Here is a 24626-nt window from a genome sequence, read left to right as displayed (position 1 = left end):
CTAGACGTGGCCCTAAAAGAGATAGTAGATTCTAATACTGCACTTTTAAAGGCTGTGGGCAAAAATGTAGTTTCTACTATCAAGAAAAATACCTCGCTATAATCAGTGATGTAATTTCATGGTTTGGAAACATCCCCACATCTGTTTTCTTCTCTATAGTTAACTAAGAATATTCTTTTGAATATCTGTGACCGGCATCTTGATGCCACTTCACAAAGGCAATCCAAGCCCTCATTTTCTTTTGGCTGAGCTGCAACAAAGCCCTGTGAAGCCAGGCACAAAGATTAGTTTTCCAAGATCATTAGAACTTGAGCACTCCTTTCTGTTCAGCATTGAGCGAGGATGCCAGATCAGTCCTCCCCTCTGTGTGTGATGACTATTCATAGAACAGAGCACCAATATAAGGAGGGATTTGGCCCTTGTCCAAGGGTAAGATGATCACAAATTGCAACCAAAGAGTAATATACGATGATTCTAAACCTCAAAATTAACAGAATTGTTCACCATAAGTGCAAAGATATCTGTGTATATCAGGCACATTCCCTAGATGGGGAAAAAAACAAGGAATCCAATAAATAAATTGATACTGAATTAAGAAGCAGCATTAATAAATACACCTATGACTGCAGAAGATGGACTGTTTCAGGCCATAATGTATTCAGCATCCTGAATACTGAAACATCTAATTACAGGCTTGCTGCTGACCTAGCAAATATACCATTGGGTGTGCCAGGAGTATTTCCTGTCCAAAAAAGTACAAGATATCTCAAAAAAAGAATACTGATTACATAAGTAGAGACATCTGTCTGTCATTAATCTTTCTACTGCTTAGGAAGACACAGAGTTGTCAATTTTGTTACCTCTGCTTTTCTACAAACTGCCACAACATCAAGAAATGTGTGAGAGATGACACCAGCTCAGTGTAATGACTGACCTGAAATCTCTCAAGGGATCCTTTCACTCCTTCTTGTGGTAATTAACAAATTCACACAGATTGAACTTGTTTTAGTGGTTCATTTAAAAAACACTAATTTAAAAGTTACCATTGCTTTGTTTACACCAGAGTTTCAAAAGCTGCCTTCTGAGAAAATGGATTTCAAATCCACTATGTCATTACTGCTAATTCCATTTTTTTTTCCAGCTTGCATAAGAGCTGTTTGACTTCTCTTTTCAGAAGGAGACACCATGACTACTTGGAAGTGCTGAACTAAAATATATATATATCTACACACAGCGAGAGGGCACAGCATTTCTGAAAACCAGGTAGGCTCTACACTTCTGGAAAGAACTGGAGGATCTGGGAAAACGTCATCACTTTGGTTTGTCCTTCCAGAGAAGAAATGTTATACAACTAGAGCAATGAACTTAACACTGCTATTTGGGCTATAACTGTTGAGCAACAAGGCTGCCCTCGTGTCAGAAAAGCACAAGAAACCAGACATATAAGCTGATGTGCAGTCAGAATGCTCAATCCACTCAAAGGCAGAGATACATTTGTAGCTTCAATCATTTTTTCCCACTGGTATTGTGCAAGTCTGTGCATGCTGATGGAAGTGTGAGATCCAGCTAAGGTGATGTTTTTAGACATGAGCTAATTGAACTATATTAAAAATTCCATTTCAGAACTTATCTATCAAACTAGTTTTCTGTGTTGGGGGGAAATAGACACCAGACAGAGACATAAGCCAATACCCAGCACAAGATCTGCTTTGGGTTAATACATGAGGGTTCTGCTCTATTACACTGTCCAGTTCAAAACAAGAAAAACTGGAGAAGCAAGAAAAAATAGTGGGACAATATTGATCAAGAGGAGGAGAATATTGTAGCAGGAATGACTGCTATGACTGCAACCACCTCTTCTTTCGGGACAAAACACAGTTTTGAAGATGAAATGAGATAGTCACGTAGCTCTCTCTGAAAAGCTTCTGTGCACTGGGGGTGACAATACCAGGAAAATTCCTCACTGAATGTGTCATGAAGAACTGAAGAAGCAGATGTGGAAGTCAAGATAGTGAGGCACAGGAGACGACAGACCTTAGGAATAAGACAAAGTGGTAATTGATGGTGGAAGGGTGGAAGTTAACAGAGGTTTCCAACAGCAAGGCAAATACAGTTAAAGAAATTAGCTCAGAAAGTGATCTCTATGAAAAAAACTGTCCATTTGGATAGGTAAATGGATCAAGATTACATAGGAAAAAGAAACATATTCCTAAAGGCTCTTTTCAAGAAGGAGGAGAGTGAAAGGGTGAAATTCACTCCTTTATAGTACCCAAAGGCCTAGACAAGTGCTTAATTCACAATCCAGCTAAATATTATAATGGCAAACAAGCAGTAAATTATCTCTTCTCTAAACCAGGGGTAGCTTTCACAATAACCCTTGACAGATTAAAATGGTACGAGTGAGGATCAAGGACAAGCAGACGCGTAAAATGTACAAGATGAAAACACATAACGCCCCACGTTTCAGTATTTGTCTAGTATTTGTAACTGTACTAAAAAAAAAAAAAAAAAAAAAAAAACAACTGTGGAGATAAATTATATTTTCAAGTTGACAGCTTCCCTTTAATTTACCAGGTTGTTACTCTTGGGATTGTATTTATGATTTGCTAAAACCTGAAAGCATCTGTTCCAGATTATAAAAAAACACCTAAACAAAAGGGGCTGGATATTTTCTCTTTCATATATATTTATCTTACTGAGAAAAGATACATTCATCTAACCAAGAAATCACTCCCAGGATGACCTTTATATGATCCAGAAGTCTTGGGATGAAATCATTCTTTATTCTTGGGAACTATTTAAGAAACATTTTTATAAAGAAGTATTGGTAGACTGCAGAAATATATAATGGACAGTTAAACCTCTCTATAGAGACCTGTGTCCTTTGCACATGGAGGGCAGTGAATTCTTTTGCTTAGTTGCTCAGATTGGTGAAGAATCAGTGTTAATGAATGTGTGAGACAAATTGTTCTGAAATATTTTTAGAATTAATCTTAACTAGAGTACATTTGTCCCTGACTACCAATTTTACAGAACTCTTACAGCTTCATAGGACAAAGAAGTATACTTTAGGAGCTGATGTATTTGTTTTTGCAGGTAGCTAAAACATAACTTCTCAGAGTCTTATTAGAAACAATGAATTATATCACAAACTGTTCAGAGGAACTACTAGATTGTGGAAGAAGCCTCTTGGGAAATCCTGGTATTTTTATGTTCATAATTTTTTCAGACTAATCTGGTATTCCCTTGTTGAAACTTATCATGGTTTAGGAAAATTATTTTAGAAAAAATACATTAAAATTGCAAGAGTTTTTAAGTGATATTTTCAAACTAGATCTATAATTTTTGACCTTGATACACAGAAGTGGAATTTACACAATAGTCTGACCTCAATGCTTATCATAATAGAGACTCGCTGCTTAATTAAAAGTTTGGCTCATTCTGTATGCTGGTTGATGCTCAGGCACATTTTCATTGGGGAAAATTATTGTTTCTGGTCCCTCACAGCTGTTCTGGCCCACTCCCAATCCTTTGCAGATGTAATAACAAATCACAGATCAAAAAACTGTCTGGAGGTTGTTTGATAGGCATATAATATAAATGTGAAAAAAAAAAATAAACCCAAATAAACTTGTTGTGGAGGATGTAACTCTTTCATCGATGCTGATCTGGTTTAATTTAATATCAAGATACCAGATCCATCCTACTAATGTCAGTAGAAAGCAATCATTAAACTAAACAATCAGATCTCCCTGTCAAAAACAACACATGAAACCAGTGAATCCTCTAAACACTCATGCAGGAAACACCAACACAATCCTGATGTTAAACTAAAATCATAGAATCATAAAATATCTTCAGTTGGAAGGGACCCACAGCGGTCATCGAATCCAACTCCTGGGTCTGCACAAGACAGCCCCAAAAGTTACACCATGCTCTTTCAGGTGTTGTCCAAACACTTCTTCAACTCTGTCAGGCTTAGAGCCTTGGAAGTGACCACTTCCCTGGGGAGCCTGTTCCAGTGCCCATCCAGCCTCTGGGTGAAGAACCTTTTCCTAATAACCAACCTAAACCTCCCTACACAGAGCTTCAGGCCATTCCCTTGGGTGTTATTGCTGGTTACCAGAGACAGGAGTCAGTGCTGCTCCTTTGAGGAAGTTGCAGACTGCAATGAGGTCTCCCCTCAGTCTCCTCTTTTCCAGGCTGAACAGACCAAGTACCCTCAGCCACTCCTCATACGGCTTCCCCTCAGGACCCTTCAGCATGCTCATGGCCTTCCTTTGGACACTCTCCAATAGTTTTATATTTTTCTTATCTTGTGGTGCCCAAAAGTGCACTCAAGGTGAGACTGCCCCAGTGCAGAGTAGAGCAGGACAATCCCCTCCCTTGCCTGGTTGGCCATTCTGTGCCTGATGCCTCCCAGAACTTGCTTGGCTCTCCTGGCTGCCAGAGCACTGCTGACACATGTGCAGCGTGCCATTAATCAGGAACCCCAGGTCCCTTTCCCCTGCACTGTGAAAAAGTGAGAGGAAACAAAGGAAAAGGCTTTTCATCATGAGCATGTCTAACTATGTAAACACAAGGAGATGGCAAAAGCAGAATGATGTCTAGTTCCAAGCCTTGTCCATGGGACAGAAATTGTCTGTTTACAGAGTGGCACGGTATGTATGTTGCCCTACTCTCAGCATCACAATAGCATTTCTGTCCACAGGGTGACACAGTTCTGCATAGATACAATTTTTTTTTAAATGGAAACTTTCGCCTGACCATACGAAAACACATTCAGAAACAACTCTAAAATGACATTTAACAGACGCTCTGGCACTCAAGTTATTGACAAGCTACAGAACAAATAACAAATTTATAAATAGAGACCCAACATGGATACCCAGTATGGGCAAGGCATTTAGCTGCAACTAGTAATAAATAAGGGTTTCAATAATGCAGTGACTTTGCAGTTACCCATTTCTAAACATTAGTAAATCCAGTTGAGAAGAAAAGTGTATAAAATAATCTCTTCAAGTAAAGAAAAGCTTAACAATGCATTAAAAAAATTACAAAGCTACTGTATATTAAAAAATAATAATAAATTTAACAAACATGGAGCTAATCTTCAGCATTGTTGTTCAATAATTATCTAGGTAGGGTTGTTACACATCCTTGGGTGCAAAAGGAACATGACTAGTAAAATACACACCAAGATGTCACTTATACTGTACCCCTTAAAAAGACTGCTGCTGTCTTGAAGAAGAACTTAGTGCCAAATAGAATTACTTGGGAATTGGCTCTGGCACAAAATCAACCCACAGACACAAATTGCATTTGATCAGATAAATGTATACTATAGTGCTAAATCTAGTGAAGAAACAGATGCATCAAACTCAATGTTTTGAACCCTTCTAATGAAACTTTATGGTTGATCATACCTAATGACTCTCACATATTAAGTATAATCACTTAAACAGAATCAAATGTGGCTCCTGGGAGTAAATCAAGCCATACAAATTAAGTTGTACCCAGTTGCAAACAAAGAAAACAAACAAAATTCCAGAGAAGAGACTGAATTTTCATAGGCACACATAGAAGGGGCTGCAGTTCCATGTTTTTTTAGACAAGCTGGTAGTGTGAAACAGATTAATGGTTTGCTAAATGCTTCAGGCAGAAGATTTTTAAGTCAGGGTTTTACTACTGGAACTTTTAACAAGCCAGCACTTAGAGGACAGAGAAGTAATTACAGTGTTTATAATAGCTGGGTACAAGGATAGCAGGCATTCCTGAAGCAAACAGATATAAGATTCATTTTGCATGATGCAATAAAATATATTTGCAAAACAAGCCTCTAAACATAAGAAATGCATGAAACAACAGGAATTAAATGATGAACTGGAATCTTTGGGGACCATGTCAAAGCAATGATCCCACACTGTGCTGAATGAAGATTGTGCATATGAGATCAGGGTGTGATGACCAAACTTGCACAGCAACTACAAATGATTATCATTCAATATGGCAGAAGTGTCTGCACCACATGCCCTATAAGCAAATAGTCTTTTCATGCAATGATGCAGGAAAAGGCAGACCTTCAGTTGCCAGATTTATATGTAAGTGCAACAGCAGAGTGTTCTTTTCCTTCACCTCAGCTTTCCATCTAGATAAAGGTCAAAACACTGCTGACCAGAAATAAGCAACATTGAAGACCAAATTAAAGACTACAGAGGTTAAAACAAGGGTAAATTTATGTCTTTTAATGAGTGCATGGAGCTGAGTACACGCCTGCAGCTTCAAGCAGTGTTTCTATTGTCATACTAAAGAGCAACTCCATTTTTGTTTTACCAGATGGATTCCTCCATCTAGGTGATTTTTTTTGTTCTCCTTTATTGTATTTTCTAAACATCTCAGGGTTTCAACTGCATCTATCTACACAACGCTTGAGCAAGAGGCATCATTTAGCTACTGACTGCTTACTGCAATGCAGAGAGTCCTGGTAGGGAAGAAAGCTTTTTCCCAGGCCAGTGACCATTTGCTAAGCTGAGGAGCTGGACTCACACCTGCATACCCACTCTCAGGCTGCAGGAACCCACTAATACTGCTGCAAAGACAGCAGAGAAGGAGAATACCTTTCCCCAGACTCACCTGGAACTGGGAAGGGAGAGGGCACTTCTCGAAGCAGTGGAAGACCTGAATTTAAACCACTTTCAGCTCAATTCCTATCTCATATTTTCTAGGGGTGAAAAGAAATAAGTCTTCTTTTTCCAACGGGGACAATTTAAGAGCCATAATTTCAAGAAAATGCTTTCAAGCTGTGAATGCTAGTCTTATAAACCTTGGTCCAAAAAAGTAATGAGGCTCTTTGGCAGAGGTGAAATTACAAACAAATCCTGTCTTCATGATTTCCAGCAGCAGATTGGGCACATCCCCAGTCAGCTGCGGTGAATACCACGCTGAATGTTTATAAAATAAGGTAAGGCTGAATTTCCCAGCACTGAACACTTTCTGTACTTCTAGTTCAAACAAATTCAGATTAGACTTGCAAAACAGCTAAAGCACCCAATATAAGGCTTAGTCTTTTCAGACTCTTTTCTGAGCATTTGCTCCTGCCCCCATGGGAAGCCAGGTACCAGGCTACATGGACAGATAACTACTGCTAGGTTTAAGCCAATGCAGATGCTTTATTACTGCAACTTGCAATGATTCAACTTAAAAGCACTCGAGAGCCTCAGAAACTCTGGAGGCACATTATGTTTGTAGTGTCACATCTACACAGCCATGTTTTCTAGGTAGGTGCCTGGCATTTGTTTGTTCCCAAAATGAGCTTGTCTGGACCATACCAATCAGCTCAATGTCTAAGCACTGTCAGCATCCACAAACTCCATGTTTCTGGCAAACCTTCACAACCTGCTCATTTAGGTGTACTCCAGCTACACTTCCTTCCCTGTGTGTCACCAACCCTCCTACTGAATGCAATCCCGCATCCCCTAAATGCAGCTTAAGAGGAATGAAGACACAGCTCCCTGGGACATAGCGGGCATTTGAAGTGGAGCTCTTAATTTTTTCTGTAAAATCCTCCCCCTTCCAGATTTAAATATAAGTATGGTGACAATGGGGAGGTGGAAAAGAGTGAAGAGAAAACAGGGAGAAGGGCTTTGCATTTATGACTTTTCAACACTGGTGTTTGTACATTTGCTGGGGAGGGAGCGTTTCACCCTTAGGTATGCAAAAGAAGACAAAACAGCCTAGACTTTAATACTTGTCAGAGCACTAATAGCTACAAACTCTTAAGTTACAAAGCCACGTGTCAGTACTCTGTCTCAATAAATATTTAATTATTCCACATAAATGGGCAACATCCCAACAAGAAAAAGCTAAATAATACCTGCCAGCACAATTCTTAGTGCACTCTTATGGGTGAGAAGTACTATCAGCTCCTCTCTGGTCAAGAAGGGAGCTGTACATGGATTTCCACATCCTCAGAAAACATGCTTACCAAATAGCTTCTTCATAAGGAAAAATGAACCAGCGGTGTCTTTACGCCTATGTTATGAGGGACATCTAGCTATGGTCTTATTTACAGAATAGAGATCATGACTCTGAACCTTAATCAGGATAAGGTATCAACATCTTGATGAGGCAGATTTTAAGGGAATGACACCATGTCCCATATTTGGAATTCATTACTTGTTAGTTTACAGGTCTATGCTGTGTTTTGTGGACTTTAATCCTGAACAACTGTTTCTGCCCCACAAAACAGTGCCCCACAGATACGGTCCATAACTCACTTCCCCATATGGTGAGATACCTCAGACACTGTAACTCCCAGTTCCCTTTCATTACTTAGTTCTTAAGTTCTCTTCTCAGACTTCACATACAGTCCTTCAGGAAGTACACAGAACAGTAAGAAACTAAAACCTGCTGCTCCCAAATCCTGAGTTAGTATTTTCATTAAAACATAAATCTTGCAAAGTAGTCTCCAGATTTTTTTTTTTAATACAGTTGGAGCTATAGTGCCTGAGATATCAACACTAATTGCTTTTCACAGTGCCTCAAGGATTTTTGTTTTGGAAACTAAAATATTTCATACCTCTAACTATAGCTCCCTTGAGAAAAGTCTAAGACAACTAAATATTTGCTATCCCAAAAGACAAGATTTTTCATTACAACCTAGCATTTGTTGTTATAGGGGCATGTAGGGCATTGAGCTCTGGGATCCCTGTCATGAGAAGGATGTGGATCTGTTGGAGCAGGTCCAGAAGAGGCCAAGAAAAGGATCAGAGGGCTGGAGCACCTCTCTTATGAAAACAGGTTGAGAGAGTTGGAGTTGTACAGCCTGGAGAAGAGGAGATTCCGGAGAGACCTCATTGAGGACTTTCAGTACCTAAAGGGGGCAACAAGAAATTTGGAGAGGGACTATTTACAAGAACATGTAGTGATAGGACAAGGGGTGATGACTTTACATTGAGAGACATTAGGTTTAGATTGAATATTATGAGCAAGTTCTTCACAATGAGGATGGTGGGATACTGAAATCCAGGAAAGCCGTGGTTGCCACATCCCTGAGAGCATTCCTTTAGAAACCTGGTCTACTGGAACATGTCCCTGCCCATGGCAGGGAGAGCTGGCACTAGATGATCTTTCAGGTCCCTTCTAACCCAAACCATTCTGCGATGCTGCGTGATTCTGTGATGTGCTTAAATGCTTTCTGGAACAGGACTGAATAAAAATGTTATCCATGTCTACTGCTATTTGAACAAAATCTAATGGGTTCTAATTCTCCTTTGAGAAACTCCAGTCTGTCATCAGGAAAGACCTCTCATCAGTGAGGAAATAAGTTACCTGAAGAAATAGTTGCCTCTCCACTGTGGGAGGTTTTATAGGATAGACTAGGCATACATGTCAGGAACAGCTCAAATGCAGTTGATCTGCCCCAGGGCAAGAGAATGGACAACAGGGGTATTTTAGGTCTTCTCAAGAGTTATGTTCTAGAGTTCCTACATCATAATGAACACGCTGGACTTTCATTTAGTGCCCAATATGTCACATTCTCTGCTTTCTATCTGAATATATAAAACAAAAAAAGCCTTTGCAAATAGAACCTAATAAACATTTCTAGTGAATCTGAGCATGGCCCAAAAACTGTTTCATTGATTCTGAAACTATCCACCAATTTAAGCTGATTTTGTCAAGCTGCATTTACAGGAGGGAAAGAAACATGGATAAATTCACACAAAAACCACATTCATGCGGGTCCTTCTTTCTTCCTTTTCACTAACACCCACCCACTTGAATTATTTTGGTCTATGATATTTACAGCTCTGCCAGATACATTGACACATATATTTAGTCTCTATAGAGGGCGAAATGCAATAATAATGTGATGACAAGAAATACTGCATTTTTCATCTGCAAACACTGAAGTCACTGTTTACTCAGACGACCAACAAAGCTGTTAATGATGAAGTGAAAAGCAAGGATGTGGTGTTTAAATACATAGGCCATACCTAAATATTTATCAATTTCATGTGCACTAGGGTATCCTTCAGGATTAAAACCTAAATAGCACAGAATTTAGCTAGAAGCATGCAAGTAAAGAAAAAAAAAAAAAAAAAAACTGGACGGAAAAAACCCAAAACAGTAACTATCACTAGAACCCCAACACTTTCATTAATTCCACTGTCCATAGCTATGGGATGCTATGTGGAGGCATTCACACAAAACATTTGGGTGCTACTGGTTCTGACACATACAGTGAGCTCTTATATTCCACTGACTTTTCACTTGCTTTTAAGAAGGCTATTCAAAATTATAGTCTCTGAGTCTGGGAGACATCTCTCTTCTCAGGCACTCTCTGAGAATGTTAGGAGATTATAGGATGGGTCATGATCCTTTCACATCTATTTAAAGAGATGAATATCCATCCCCAATATGCTGTGAGATCTAGCACCAGTTTGCTAAAAATCACTATGGTAATCACAGATGCAAGGTGGCAAATTTGTACAGTATTGCAAACAACCAAACACCTTTTATCTAAAAATCTACATTTTCAGAAAAGCAAGTACATAAATATAAAGGAGGGTTCACAGTACACCTGTACTGGCCAGTAAAAGCTGCTTTCCTTTTTATCAACAATTAAGACAGAAAAAGGACCAATTTATATAGAAAAAATTGCATACAGACAGCCAAGGAAGATTTTGAGTGGAAGGTATGAAAGGAAGATGACCTCTGGACTGACTGATTATCCTTGGGTTTAGAGTGCTGCATCCAGCTCTGGGGTCCTCAGTACAGCAAGGACATTGACCTGCTGGAGCACATCCAGAGGAGGTCACAAAAATCCTCAGAGAGATGAAGCACCCCTCCTATGCAGAAAGCTAAGAGAATTGGAATTATTCAGTGTGGAGAACAGAAGGCTTGGGAGCGACCTAACTGCAGCCTTACGGTACCTGAAAGGAGCCGACAAGAAAGCTGGAGAGAGACTTTTGACAAGGACATGTAGTGATAAGACAAGGGAATGGCTTTAAACTGAAAAATGGGAGGATTAGATATAAGGAAGAAATCTTTTACTGTGAGAGGGCGGAGACACTGGCACAGGTTGCTCAGAGAAGTTGTGGTTGCCCCATCCCTGGAAGTGTTCAGAGTCAAGCTGGATGGGGCTCTGAGCAACCTGCTCTAATGGCAGGCATCCCTGCCCATGGGATTAGATGATCTTTAAGGTCTCTTCCAACAAAAGCCATTCAATAAGTCTATGATTCTACAAAAGAAGAACCACCTACCATTTCCAACTTTGGGACATGTAATTGAGGATGAAAAAGGAAGTACAAAACAACCATTTCCCATAAGGGATGGACTATGAATAAGAATGTATGTGATACATTAGATTATTTTATTACATTTTCATATGGTAATTTTTCATAGAAAGCAAAGGGCTATCTTGGATTTGTACAGCAGCTTGTACACCCTGCTTGCACTAATCAGTTCTGACTCAGAACTGCTGACAGTATGTTGGGTTGTCATAAGGAAAAAACCAAAAGTCTGCACTTCCAGTCTCTTTTGCCTGCAATTGACCCTTAAAATAGATATGATTATATATATATATATATATATATATGTCTCTGTGTATACATATATGTGTATACATATATATAATATAGATATAGATGTGATTTATATATACATATATATACACATATACACACACACACATATATATATATATATATAATTGCTCTCCCATTACCCTGATGAAATTTATGAAGAGACAGCACATTTGAATATGGCACCCTGGACTCTGACTGCCAGCACCCTGCCTTGGAAAGGCTATTCCAGGCTATGCTATGGTTTTCTATTGTTTTCCTTTCAATCAGAACATTTTTTTCATAAAATGAGAAAAGTTTGGTGTTGACCCTGTATCTGTTATCCTCAGCATAGAATTTAGAGTTCAAATTCCCCTGTACAGGACCAGCAGCACACCTTTCAGATAGCAGTGGGTTTAAGGAAGAAGAGGTTGAGGGTCAAATACTTTGATGAGACTGGAATAAAAAGAGAGTCTGTCCACTGTCTTCAGCAGATGCACCAAAAGATAACAGGAAAACACTTTCACCATTTTAAAGAATAAAGATTTGTGATTAAAAAAAAAAAAAAAAAGACAGATATTGGCTGTCTGTGCCTTCAAACTGTGAGTCAAATGTTAAATCATTCATGGGATATATCCGACATTAGTGTTAAGACTCATTTGTTCTGATTTCACTCAAAACTAGAACGCTTGTTCTCATTAATTCTGCAAGCTCCTTTTGCTAATTAATTTTTACAATAAATTTCTTCATTTCTTCTGAGAGTTTTGTTCTAGCCACCTTCAATTCTGATCTATCTTTTTGAAGAATCACATCTAAAACATGTAGAACTACAATTGCTATCTGAGTTTTACATTGTTAAAAAGGAGGAAAGCTCTTAAAAATAGTCATGCCTATGGGAAAGATCTTGCCAACAACTTTTGAAACTTGAAATGCCTTACTTACCATGACAACAATGAAAATATTTATACATTTCTCTCATCTTTGATTCTGGTCTGGAGATTTGCAGTTTGCAATCCATGCCCACCCTATTTCTGTTTCACTGTTTGAGAACAGAGAAATGCATTGCTTTCTTCTGTGGGGTTTGTTTTCATCTTTGAAGCACAAATGTGGGTGGAGGCAAGTAGTTTAGATTGCTATATAGTTAATAATAATCTGGAGGCTGGCAAAAGCAGATTAGAGCTGGGAATGACAAATAAAGGTTTTGAATGCTTGCACTGGCTACAGGAGAAAAGCAAAGGTGTGCAATCTTCTATGTATCTGTTCCTCATGCAGAGACTATTTTGGCTGATCTCTGTGAACATGGACTGTGGAAAAGTTCAGTCCAATGTCAGTCACAGAAATGTGAAAAGTCCTATTAATTTTTTTTATGCAGGATGTAATCACTGGAATATTAATAACCCCAGTGGTTATCAGCAAGTAGAAAATATATATTCTCTTTTGGGGGGTAATCACAGACACCACGTATCAGATAAAGTACATCAAGGATGAGAAAACAAAAGTTTTCTACTTTCCCTTTGACAGATTGCAATTGAAAGGATAAAGAAGTTTGCAACATAATCAAGGTCAGAGGGATAACACTGTATGTATATATATCTTCCAAACCGTAATCTAATGCCTTAACTAACCCATCCTTTCAATCTTATGCACCATTGCATGGCATTTCTCAGGTTTGAGACATCTCACTCATACATATATTTTCATTCTTAATCTGTTAAATTACCTCCTGTTTTCTCTGCAGATTTTCATGGTCTGTAGCAGATGTCTTCTCCCATTTCTCTGCAACTTGATTTGCTTCTTCTATTTTTTGCTCATAGCTTTTCTGGGAATTTAGCAGTGTCACTTCATAAAACTCTTGAATATCTGTTTGTAAAGAGGAACAAGTAAAAGACATTATTTGCCATATTGGCTTTGACTCACTGGTGTTTTACTTTGATACATACTTACAAATTATCATCATACTACACGTACTACATTTTTAGTAGAAAGCACCAATATACAAGAGTTTAGAAAAAAATTTAGACATTTTTTCTAAAATTTCTATGAGATTTTTGAGTCATATTCTCATTTTAAAGAGGCCTTTAGAAAAAAATACTAAAAAGTAAAGGATTAACATTATAAGAAGAGATTCAAAAAACATGTTACAGGTACACCTGAAGAATATTGACAGAACAAACCATTCTACAGGGAGAAGTCACAGATTGCTTTAACCAGTAACCTAGAAATTTGCAAATGTAAAATACCTTAAGAGAAACTTGTTGACACGCATCCAAGGCACCTGAATCACCCTCAACCCTATCTGCAGGCGCATTTGGTATTTTTTTCAAGTGGGGTGCACAGCTTGAAGGAAGACTTTGTGGATTCACCACTTCAGTCTGTTGCCATTCAGAAGTGGCTGGGTAATGTTTGGTTTCAATCAAGAATAAGGAACAAGCTAGGTGTTAAAATATCCTGTTCAGATGTTTCTATCACATTTATTTCCATGGGGTATGATCAGATATACAAGGTCCAGCAGTGAAAACAATTTCATTGAAACCTGTGCACATAATGACTTAAGGAGAGGGGAGGAAAAAAGTGTTCCCTTCCTTGGGCAAGAAGTTTTCAGTCAGATGGTCACACACAAAAGGTGGCACATTGTTTAGTGAAGATAATGGACTTACTGAAGAAAAAATAAACTTCACATTACTTGATTTAATAACCATGGGCTTTCTCCTGAATATGAAAGAAAGATTTGATCTACCTGGATACCCCTTGGGACCTCAGAGGAAAAACTTTCTATAGGGTTTGTGCTTGTCCTCACATTCAGTCTCTGGCCAGATATCAGAAGTCTCTCTTCCCTCTTTTTAGGAACAGCTAAAGTTGAACTTTTCTTCTAACTCCTTTTACAGCTTTACAACTTATTATTTATTTTATTTGCCATGTACAAAGGGAAAAAAAGAATCACAGAATCATTAAGGTTTGAAAATACCTCAAAGATAAAAATGTCCAATCTTCAACTAAATGCCACCATGCCCACTAAACCATATTGTGTAGTGCCACATCTACTCATTTTTTTAACACCTCCAGGGATGGTTACTGCACCACTTTCCTGGGTAGCCTGTTCCAATGCTTGAACCCTTCCAGTGAAAAATTTTTCCTCATATCCAACCTGAAACTGCCCTGGCACAACTTGAGGCCATTTCTCCTTGTCTTGTTGTTGCTTACCTGGGAAAAGAGGCTGATCCCCACCTTGCCATACTAACTTTTATTTCACACATATATTTGTAAGAATTTATATCTGTAAGAATTTATCTTTCATATTACTATGAACATTCAATTCCACATTAAAATTAAAACCTGTTTTTAAAACAAAAAGCTACAGGACAGTTGCAATGAGAAAGAAAGTTTCTCAATTCTTAGTACAGGGAACTTTTTACGGTTGGTGTGAATGCTCCTAGTACAATTGAAACAGTTGTAATATATGGTTCAATGCCAGGTCAATTTGTATTGCAACACCAAGTAAAATATATCAGGCTAATATGTAATTATCTTTAGATAAATACTTTGCAGAAATAAGCTAGAAATTGCCCTCTGGCAGTGGCATTCAGCTGGCATCACTGATGTTATCAGGGTATTAATTGGGTTGACAGTATTCAGTCAAGGAACAGTAGAATGGTGCTTTCACACTAGTTTTAAAGCCTATCTTACCTGAGTGTTTTCATTAAAAATTATGTGTAATCCACATTTGCATGTGTATGCACATGTGCAAAATAAATATTAAAACCTCAGTCTGTTTGTAAAGGTCTTTATCTATTCTGAGGAGGCCACGGGTTGCTTTTGCTGGAATAATGATCACTGGTGTGCAGAGAAAAGCACTTATGTGGTCACAGAAGAAAGCACAGAGGATTCACTTAGTTGGCTGCTTTGTAATTCCATAAACTGAAATTGCCATTTCTGTGGAACAAGGGCAGCCAGAAACTTGCAGTCAGACAAGGTTTGCAAAAAAATAGGTTTTGTAATTTGCTCTGAGTAAAACCTGCTCTATCAAGTAATCTCTGTTACATGAGAGGCACAATCATACTAGGAGGGGAAAAGTGTTGAATACTACTGAGGACAGAATTGGAGTAAGCAGCTGTAGAATCAAGATTGGAACCACAGTCATAAAGAGTCATAGGGGCATGGTAATTGTTATGTAAAATGAGCAAAATACAGTCTGTCTCCTAGTGGGGGTTTACAGGAAAATAATTCAACAAGAAGTCTAAAATCTTATAATAGAAAACAGAAATCATATAATGTCTTGGGTTGAAATGGACCTTAAGGACCATCTAGTTCTACTTTCCCTCCATGGACAGTGAAACCTTTCACTATATCAGGTTGCATCAAGCCCCATCCAACCTGCCCTTGAACACTTCTGGGGATAGGATATTTCTTACACAAATTGAATCTGTACCTAGTATTTCATGGCACCATAATCTATCCTATGAAAACAAGTTCAGATTTCATGTAGAAACAGCAATAATACTATTGATGAACTTTGTGAGCACAAAACACATCTTCATTTTTAATCTCTTTACTGCTCCAAACATTTTGTTAAGCGATTAATTCATGTTTGTTTAAAGTGCCAGAGAATCTCACTGGATTTTCTATCTAACAGAATTTGTTCATTTACTTCTTAAGAGATTACTTATTTTTTTTAATAAAGTCTGCTTGCTCTCCCTTTAGCCTAGCCAAAATACTTTGTCAGTTTTGCTATATAAGGAGAAATTGCAGACAATAAATTTTTTATGTGTATATATATATTCTAGTACAAAGTAGTTCTAAAGATACTGTGACTTATTTTATTTTTGATAACTCCATCACTGGGGAAGAAGGAAAACATCAGCATGATAGAGTACACATCAGTAGCATTTTGCAATTGCCCATGGACAAGCATATCATAGCTGGCTGCATTTGTTTTCTGCAGGAAAGCTCTAAGAGTCCCCACTTCTCCTTCCTTACAGTGCAGGAGTGAGCAGGGTCTAACCTTTATAGAAATGTCAGAAAGCACTATCTGTTACTAAAGCTGGAGACACTTCTCAGTTTGAGGCCTTGGGTTTTTTCTGTTGTTTAAAAAAAATTAACGCTCAGATTTGTGCCCACTCTAACCTCTCTTTTCCTTAAAGAAAATTTAAACAAAAATAGTTTAGAAAAAGAACTGGAGGAGACAAAATGTCTTACTCACATAAAAGAATGACCTTTCAGACAGCAGCTACATAAAAAGTAAAAAATGTATGATCAGACAGAGCTGAACAGGCTGCCTAAACTCTGCCATTTTCTCACTTTTTAGTGGTTGGACTGTTTTTTTTTCCTGACTTTTTAGTGGTTAGGCTGCAGTCTGCAACCATTAGCCCAGTGCAATTTCTCTTCCAATTTATATGCATGGCAATATCCATTTGTGATATCTACTATAGAGCTCTGAGAGCAAAGGGGTTAAATAATACAAAAAGGCAAAAAAAGGCCTAAACTACTGTCTGTCTTTTGTAACCATGAGCTTTCACCAGCATTCTAATGAGGGAAAAAATGAGATAAAGCAATACAATTCCTCATTCATCTGTAAGCAGTTGAGCACCAGAAAGATAGAATTAAATTGAGGGGAATTCAGACAAAGACAGATGATTAAAGGTCTAAGAGGACTAACTTCTGAGCAAAGATTAAAGGAAGAGAATAATAACAACATGCACTTTCATATTTCCTTTCATTTCAAAGGAAAACAAACATTAAGAACCATATAGTGTTGGCTGAGAAAATTGCCCATGGCCTCAAAGAGAAGCAAACCAGCAGGGTCAAAAGGCAGAGGCTCACACATGAGCACATCAGCCCTTTGTAATCAATGACCCACTTACAGTGGCTTCAGAATCACCAGTGGATTCGAGACAACACGATTCCATTTTTAAAAGCCCTCTTTGCTGGAAAGGGCAAATACCACTGCACGAGAAAATTGAGAACAATTCCTCAGTGCTGGGAACAAGGCAAGAATCTCTCACTCTTAGAAGCTTTCTCCTTTATTCAAGATACTCACTAGTGTGATTTAAGGTCAGAAGGGGAAGGTGATCAGCATTTGTTCCCGCTTATGCATCTTGGTGGCCTTAGTGCCTTCAGTTGTGTGAATCAGTATATTCAGCTGGTAGCCCCAAGGCTGGATGAAGTACATAAGATAGCTTTGGCATCTGTATGGTTTCCACCCACACAGAGAAGCACTGGCAGGTCCCAAATGCATCCCAGTACTTTCATGGACATTCAGAAATGTAGCCATCAAGGCACACACATCCCCAGTGCACCAAGCAACTGGGATTATCCCAATTTCTCTCTTTAATACCAGCTGACCTGGAGCTGCACTTTCCATGTACCAAACTGATGCAAAGGGTTAGGGAGTGAGAACATCAAAAGATCAGTTTTCCAAGGTAATAAAGTGCTGTAATGACTTACAGAATGCAGTAGCCTGTCTCAAAACACTGTCAAGGTCAGAGAAGGAACTTGCTATGAAATAAACCACCACAGCAAAACATGAGATAAGCACAGATGGCACAGTAGGAAGGAGCTCGTTCCAGGCCTAAAAGAGTTTAAGGTCTGGTTAGCATCCAGACAAAGAAATCCCACCATGGCAAACTGTGAGAAAGGAAAAACTGCTTATGCGCATACCATCCCAAGTTATGGCAATGGCACCTACACCCTGTGGATACCCAGAACTTTAGGACAGTATAAAGGCAATACTACAGAAGAATGACCTGGGGACCCCCAGCACCAGGGTGAAGAAGGACTAGTAGGATGACATGGGATCCATTGGGTGGTGATATCTTTCTACTTAATCTGTCTCTCTCTTACTTTCTTTATCTTGCCCCTCTTTCTTTCCTATTTCTCGCTCTACCTCACATTTAATATCAAATTAAGTCTGTACTATTGACTTCAGCAGATGGTCTCATTTGCACCTTAATTTGGGAAGAAGCATCTCCTTTATAAACATAACAAGATCATAACAAGTGCAAAATGGCTCAGTTTAAGCTTGTGCAGGTTTACAATGCAGCTATGCAGTGAGGGTGGAATCACAGAATTATATAGGTTGGGAAGGATCTTAAAGATCATCTAGTTCCAATGTCCCTGCCATGGGCAGGGACACCTTTCCCTAAACCAAGTTCCGTAAATCCCCATCCAGCCTGTCCTTGGATAGATTTGCAAGATACCAAACTCAGGATTCAGAACACAGGGAGCATTAAGGAAACTAGAATAGAAGTGCACTTCTTTTGCATTTAGAAAGGAAGGGGAAGAAGAGGAAAGTTTGTATTCCAGTAACAAACAAGACAATGCCAGGCTTTCTGATACTATCTATATTTTATACAACAAAAACAATTAAGCTTAAAAGGATAATCTTGTACATCGCTTAGACTGAAGTTGTACTGCATGTGTCAGCAAATGCTGCTTCCCCAGTGACTTCACAGTACATGTGGCCACTTGTAAAAGAGCAGTGCAAACTATTTTGTGCATAAAACCTTATCCAAAATCCACTGAATTTGCAGACACCTACCCCTACAGCATGTTTTGACCTCCACTGTGCTGACAGCTATTCCAAAAGCTGTTACCTTCATCTGTGCTCTGCAATGCAGTAAGATTTCCCTACATACATCTTCCTACCATCCCCTTTCACTTTATGTCTTGAGAGGATTTAGCAATGGCATCAAAGTTCTAGTATCTGCAGAAGTTGTCTGTTGTTTCTGCAGACAGCTGCACAATTTTGCAATTAACTGTAATAGCATTAACAACGTAGAATCCCATTACCCAAGGAATGAGCTCTCTGTGTATCATATTTCTATAGAACCGAACTGGGAACTGGAACAAATATTCTGTAGGATAAAAAGAAAGGGTTTGCTTGGGGTTCTTTTTTCTCCTCTTTCTAGAGGTCCACAGCCATAGAATTCATTTTTCCTACACTGTGCCAGTGCCCTGACTTGCTCTGCAGTACAAGTCCCATCTGTTTTTCCAGGGTATTCAGGGACAAGGTGGAATGGGGGTCTAAGGCAACATGCAAACACAAGCTGTTCCCTTTCTGGGAAATTTGGGACAGTCTTTTTGTCTATGTGTAGGATAGTGTCTGATATGTACCTTTTAATGTTGTGTAACCCAGCACAAATGACTACTGTCTGGCAGAACACTGCAGATCAAAATAAAGTCAGTTGTTGCAGGCTCCTGCTGTAAATCTTTTTTTTTAACTAAGGGAACATTACAGTGTACGTCTAAATGGCATCATTTATGTCCTGGGGAGTAGATTATGCTGGGTCAGCTTCAGCCATCTGGTCTGAATTATTAGGTAGGAGTAAGGCGAATTGTGCAGGATGTTGTTCAAGACGGAAAACTCATTCAGGCAGCACAAGTAGCAGGGAACTGATCATAGATCGTACCAGCCTGCCAGTAAAGAGCTTTAGTGGCCCTGCTGATGGAAGCAGTCCAAAGAGAGGTTAAATAACATGCTTCACTCAATGCAATTATGTTGTGTGGGTTTTTTTCAAGCAAAATGTTTCCATATTGAGTAAAATTGCCATTTTGAGAGAGGAAGATAAAAAGCAAGAAAAGTTAAAACTTACCTTGAAACGGGGTGAGTTTTCAACTAAAGCAGATCTGTGGCACTGACCCACCTGAGAAATGGCAGAGCTCCAGTTATCAAGCTGGATCATAGCTTCACAGCCCTGGGGAGCTCCAACCTGCCCCCATTAGCATCCCTCAGTGCAGCAGCAGTCAAAAACACCTTGCCCATTTCAGCTGCATCTCACCCCCTGGCTACAATGTATTTGCCTTGGGTCTGCACTAATAAAGGTGGAATCAGATTCAACAACAAAGGAAAAGCTCAAAGCTTATTTTTTTCACATGGCAAAGGTAACACAAAGATATTCCAAGTCAAAATGAAATTTAGCAGCCCTGCTTGCAAGGTTTTCAGACACAAGCCTTTGGTGCATGAGAAACACAGATGCCAACCCAACAGCAAGAGTTGCTGCAGGAGAAAAAAGTTCTCTATTCCATGCAGGCAGTGACACAATGCAGTGTAAACCAGGGAAGCAGTCTTCTGCCAATTCCCTACAGTTGATGAATGCTCCTAAATCTATTAAAAGCAGCATACTCTGGTAGAACATGTACCAAAGTAGGCAGCAAGAAATATGGTTCTGTTATTAACCTGTCTTGATTCCTGAGCTTCAGCAAATCCCTTTTATCTGGCCTAGATAATTTTGAGGTCTCTTCCAAACTGAATTATCCAATGATCCTGTGATCCTTTGTACATCTAAGTTGTAAACTCTTGGAGGCAGGAACCATTACTAAGCAGGTACCTATCTAAGCAAAATTACATCTTTTTATAAAAAAAAAAATTCTGAACTAGTCTACAGGCTGTAGGAAATAACTAAATAGTTCATAATTGATGTCCAAAAGTGATTTGAATATATGAAATAGAAACATACTTTGAATACTTCCAGCTTTGCAGTACATTAGCAATATTATTGTTTATTACAATATATCCAAAATACAACCAGAGCTCTCCAAAAAAAATCTCAGCTAGGAATATGCATCTCAAAGGCAGCTGTCCAATATCCAGGGAGAAAAAAATATTCACAGATAGCTACACAGAGAGAAGACAAAATCATTGCTGCAACCTTTTCTAAGTGAGCAATGTTCACGTTAAGTGAAAACTAGAAAGCAATCAATCAGAGAGTAAACTCAGTATTTAATCCTTGCAATGATGATAGTGAGCATATTACTACAGTTCTGCCTACACATTCTAGCTATTTATTCATAAATAAGAACTTCACTCCGGACTGAGAGTCAAAGAAAATGTATCACACCACGATAAGCAGGACTGACAAACAAGTAACAATGGATGAGGAGAGAGGAGCTTATAAGAAAAGTGAGGATAAACAGCTTGATAGGGTCTGTTGGGATGGCACAAGGAAGAATGATTTTAGTCTGAAGGAGGACCAATTTAGACTAGATATAAGAAAGAGGTTTTTTACAATGAGGATGGTGAGAGACTAGCACAGGTTGCCCAGTGATGTGGTAGGTGCCCCATCATGGAAGCATTCAAGGTAGGGTTGGATGGGGCTCTGAGCAAGCTCATCTTGTGAAAGATGTCCCATATCATTGCTGGGGGATTGGTCTAGATGGCCTCTAAAGGTCCCTTCCAACCCAAACAATTCTATGATTTTATGGATTTAATCATTCACCACTGACAATATGTTATGGTTTAGCAGTATGGTTAATAACAGTGTTTTCAATGGAACAAGACAAAAACCCTTGAGACAGGTTTGATAATGCAAAGAAAAACAGTTAAAAGTGGCCACTGTAGATTTAGCAAATATTGCACTCACACTTTCTCACTCGGTTTCTGAAGCTTAAGCTGCAGGAGAGCAGAGCAGCAAGCCCCAAATCCTGTAGCAAGGTTTCCTTTCAACCAGGTGATCCAGGGCTTGTGGATCTACACACAATATGCAAGAGTCAGAACAGGATCACAGGCACACACTGGCTGCTTTGTACCTCCACACAACCAGGCAGATACTTGAACCTGTTTCAACATAATTTCTGATTGAAAACTCTATCAACAGAAAGTGCAGATAATTTTAGCAACTGTTCAAAGGTGACAGCTAAGGAAATACTAAGAGGTCAAGGCAAGGCTTCCTGTGCTTCAGAACAGAGCTTTCAGAAAATGACAGTTTTCTTTGAAAAATGATGGTTTGTATTTAGTTCTTTTCCTACTAGCTTTAAGGGAAACTTTCAGGTTTTTTCAGCACTGTGTATTCCTCTGTATGTAGTCTAGAATCATGGAAACATTGAAACATTAAGGCTGGAAAAGACCTTTAAGGTCATCAAGTCCAACTGCTAACCCAGCACTGCCAAGTCCACCACTAAACCATGTCCCTGAGTGCCACATCAACACATTTTGTAAATACCTCCAGGGATGGTGATTCAACCTCTTCCCTGGGTAGTCTGTTCTGCTGCTTGACAACAATAATAATATACCTTCAGAATGAGGCTTTATTCATTGTTTGGGGAGTTGGATTCAAAGCCACTGCTGGAGAGGTTTTCCCTATTTTCTGAGCAGCAGTTAATGGTTATTACTGCACATTTCTGCTCCTGTCAGAGGATCCCACAGCTCCACGATTTGTCACAGCAGTCATGAACACACTTTCCTCTGAATGGTTCCAATATGTGCTTAAACAACTGAGTTCAATACTGGAAAACTGTGCAGTTATATAATTTATTTGTTGTGTGTTTTTGTTTGTTGCTAAAATGTTCAAGATAGTCTTCCTTTAAATAGGGATAATTAGGAAAAATTGACAAAATCTGACTGTAAAATGCCCAATCAAAAGGGCAGGTGTATTTTCATCTCTGAGGTAAGAGTCAGGAAAAAAACCCATCAGATTTCCTCACCTTCCTTTTTGAATCTTGGGAAGGACCTAGCTGCAAGCCAATTTCCCAGTATTGAGGGAAATGCTGTATACCAGACCAGAACCAGAAAAAAGGTATATCATTCTATAATACTAGATCAGATTAGTTTTATATGGGCTTTTCCACTACTGTTGCACATAAATAGGTTGAGAGTAGACAGCATAAATGAAAGACCTAGTGATTGGAGCACCAGTCTTGGGACCTGCAGGCTTTGGGATAGCTGCAGATACTCAGCAACCCAGCCCGGGTCCATTCCCCTCAGATATCTCCCAGAGGCACTAAATTTACTAAAAAACAGAATGAAATTTCAATCAGACACATTTTCCTAAGGCAATGTAAGAGCATTTTCAGGAAAATCCTATGGCAATCTATAAAGAATTAATAATAATTGCTTCCTGTCCTTTTTCTTCTTTTTCTTCACCTTATAAAGAAGCATCTCCATACACAACCCCTTTTGAACATAATTTTAAATATCAAGCTAAAACAAAACACTAAAACACAACCTTTCTTCACCATTCTTTGACCTGCCAGAGCAATTCTTTACCTTCTTTAATCTTTCTTCTTCAAGGTCCCACCTGGGAACACTCCCCCTCTGCATCTCTCTTACCCTTTCTCTGCAAACACCCCCCAGTCTCCTTTTAGTGGAAGGATATACATCTGCTCAGCCCAAGGCTCTGGCTTTTAGCAAGGCATCACCTTCTATGCTCAATAACTAGCTTTACTCTGATACCAAAACACACAATCCCAGGTAACCTGAGAGTCACTAAGTGACAACTCATTCCTCATTTTTGATGAGGTGCTTTGTGAAGTCAAATATGCGGCTACAGGCTGCAACCTCCATCTCCACCTCCTCCCCACCCAGCATTCCTGGTTTCCTACCCAGAAGCCAAAGTTCAAAATCATTTAAAATCAACCTACCCCTTTCATACATGCCTAAGCTGTGGGGAAAAAAGAGACAAGAACACATATAAAAAACTAGGTTAACTATATTCTAAGTCTCACCACTTCGGTTGTCTCTTGCTTCCCTTGCATTTTACTAGTAGAAAGTGTGATGTAAGTGGCAAAAAAAGGGAAATGAGAACTTCAGATTGCAGATTCTATTTGCAGTTTTTCCACTGACTTGATATGGGACCTCAGGCAAATATATCTCTCTGCACTTCAGCTTAACCTTCTGTAAAATTGAGATACAAATGCTTTGACTTACCCATAGGCTCACAGCATGGTGTTACACAGCTTAATTAATTAATGTTTGTTAAACACTTATAATGAATGTTTCTATACAAGTTTAAATTATTACAGGTTGTACCTTTATAAACTCTGGTTTACGATCCTTGAACATATTTGTTTCAATGTCTGGTGTAACCCTTAATATTGCTACTCTCTTATAATAAATTATATTTTAAATGAGCCCTTTCACTGGAATGACTGTGACTTTAGTTGTCTACATTTAACATTTACAGTCACTGCATTAATTGGTCTAACCTTGTATTGCAGGTTTTCATGAACATGAAAAGAATTCCTTGGTCAAGCTTGAATTTGCTTCACTTTATGTTCCCATGGTTTTAGTAATAGATAGGAGGCTTCATGTAAGTTCACAGACATTTGCTGGTCTCCATTGGAACAAGAAAA

The 24626-nt window shown here is 38.8% G+C and overlaps 1 protein-coding gene across 1 annotated transcript in view; it reads right to left on the bottom strand.

Annotated features, from left to right (window-relative positions):
- The window catches only part of DLG2 (discs large MAGUK scaffold protein 2), a 984977-nt gene that overhangs the window by 850078 nt on the left and 110273 nt on the right, over nt 1-24626 (bottom strand). Inside the window, exon 4 of the mRNA XM_053935819.1 lies at nt 13285-13424. Coding sequence (XP_053791794.1) covers nt 13285-13424 — 140 coding nt within the window. The remainder of the gene's footprint in view (nt 1-13284; nt 13425-24626) is intronic.

Source organism: Vidua chalybeata, chromosome 2, assembly GCF_026979565.1.
Source record: "Vidua chalybeata isolate OUT-0048 chromosome 2, bVidCha1 merged haplotype, whole genome shotgun sequence".
NCBI classification, from domain to species: domain Eukaryota; kingdom Metazoa; phylum Chordata; class Aves; order Passeriformes; family Viduidae; genus Vidua; species Vidua chalybeata.
This window is presented reverse-complemented; position numbering and strand designations above follow the sequence as displayed.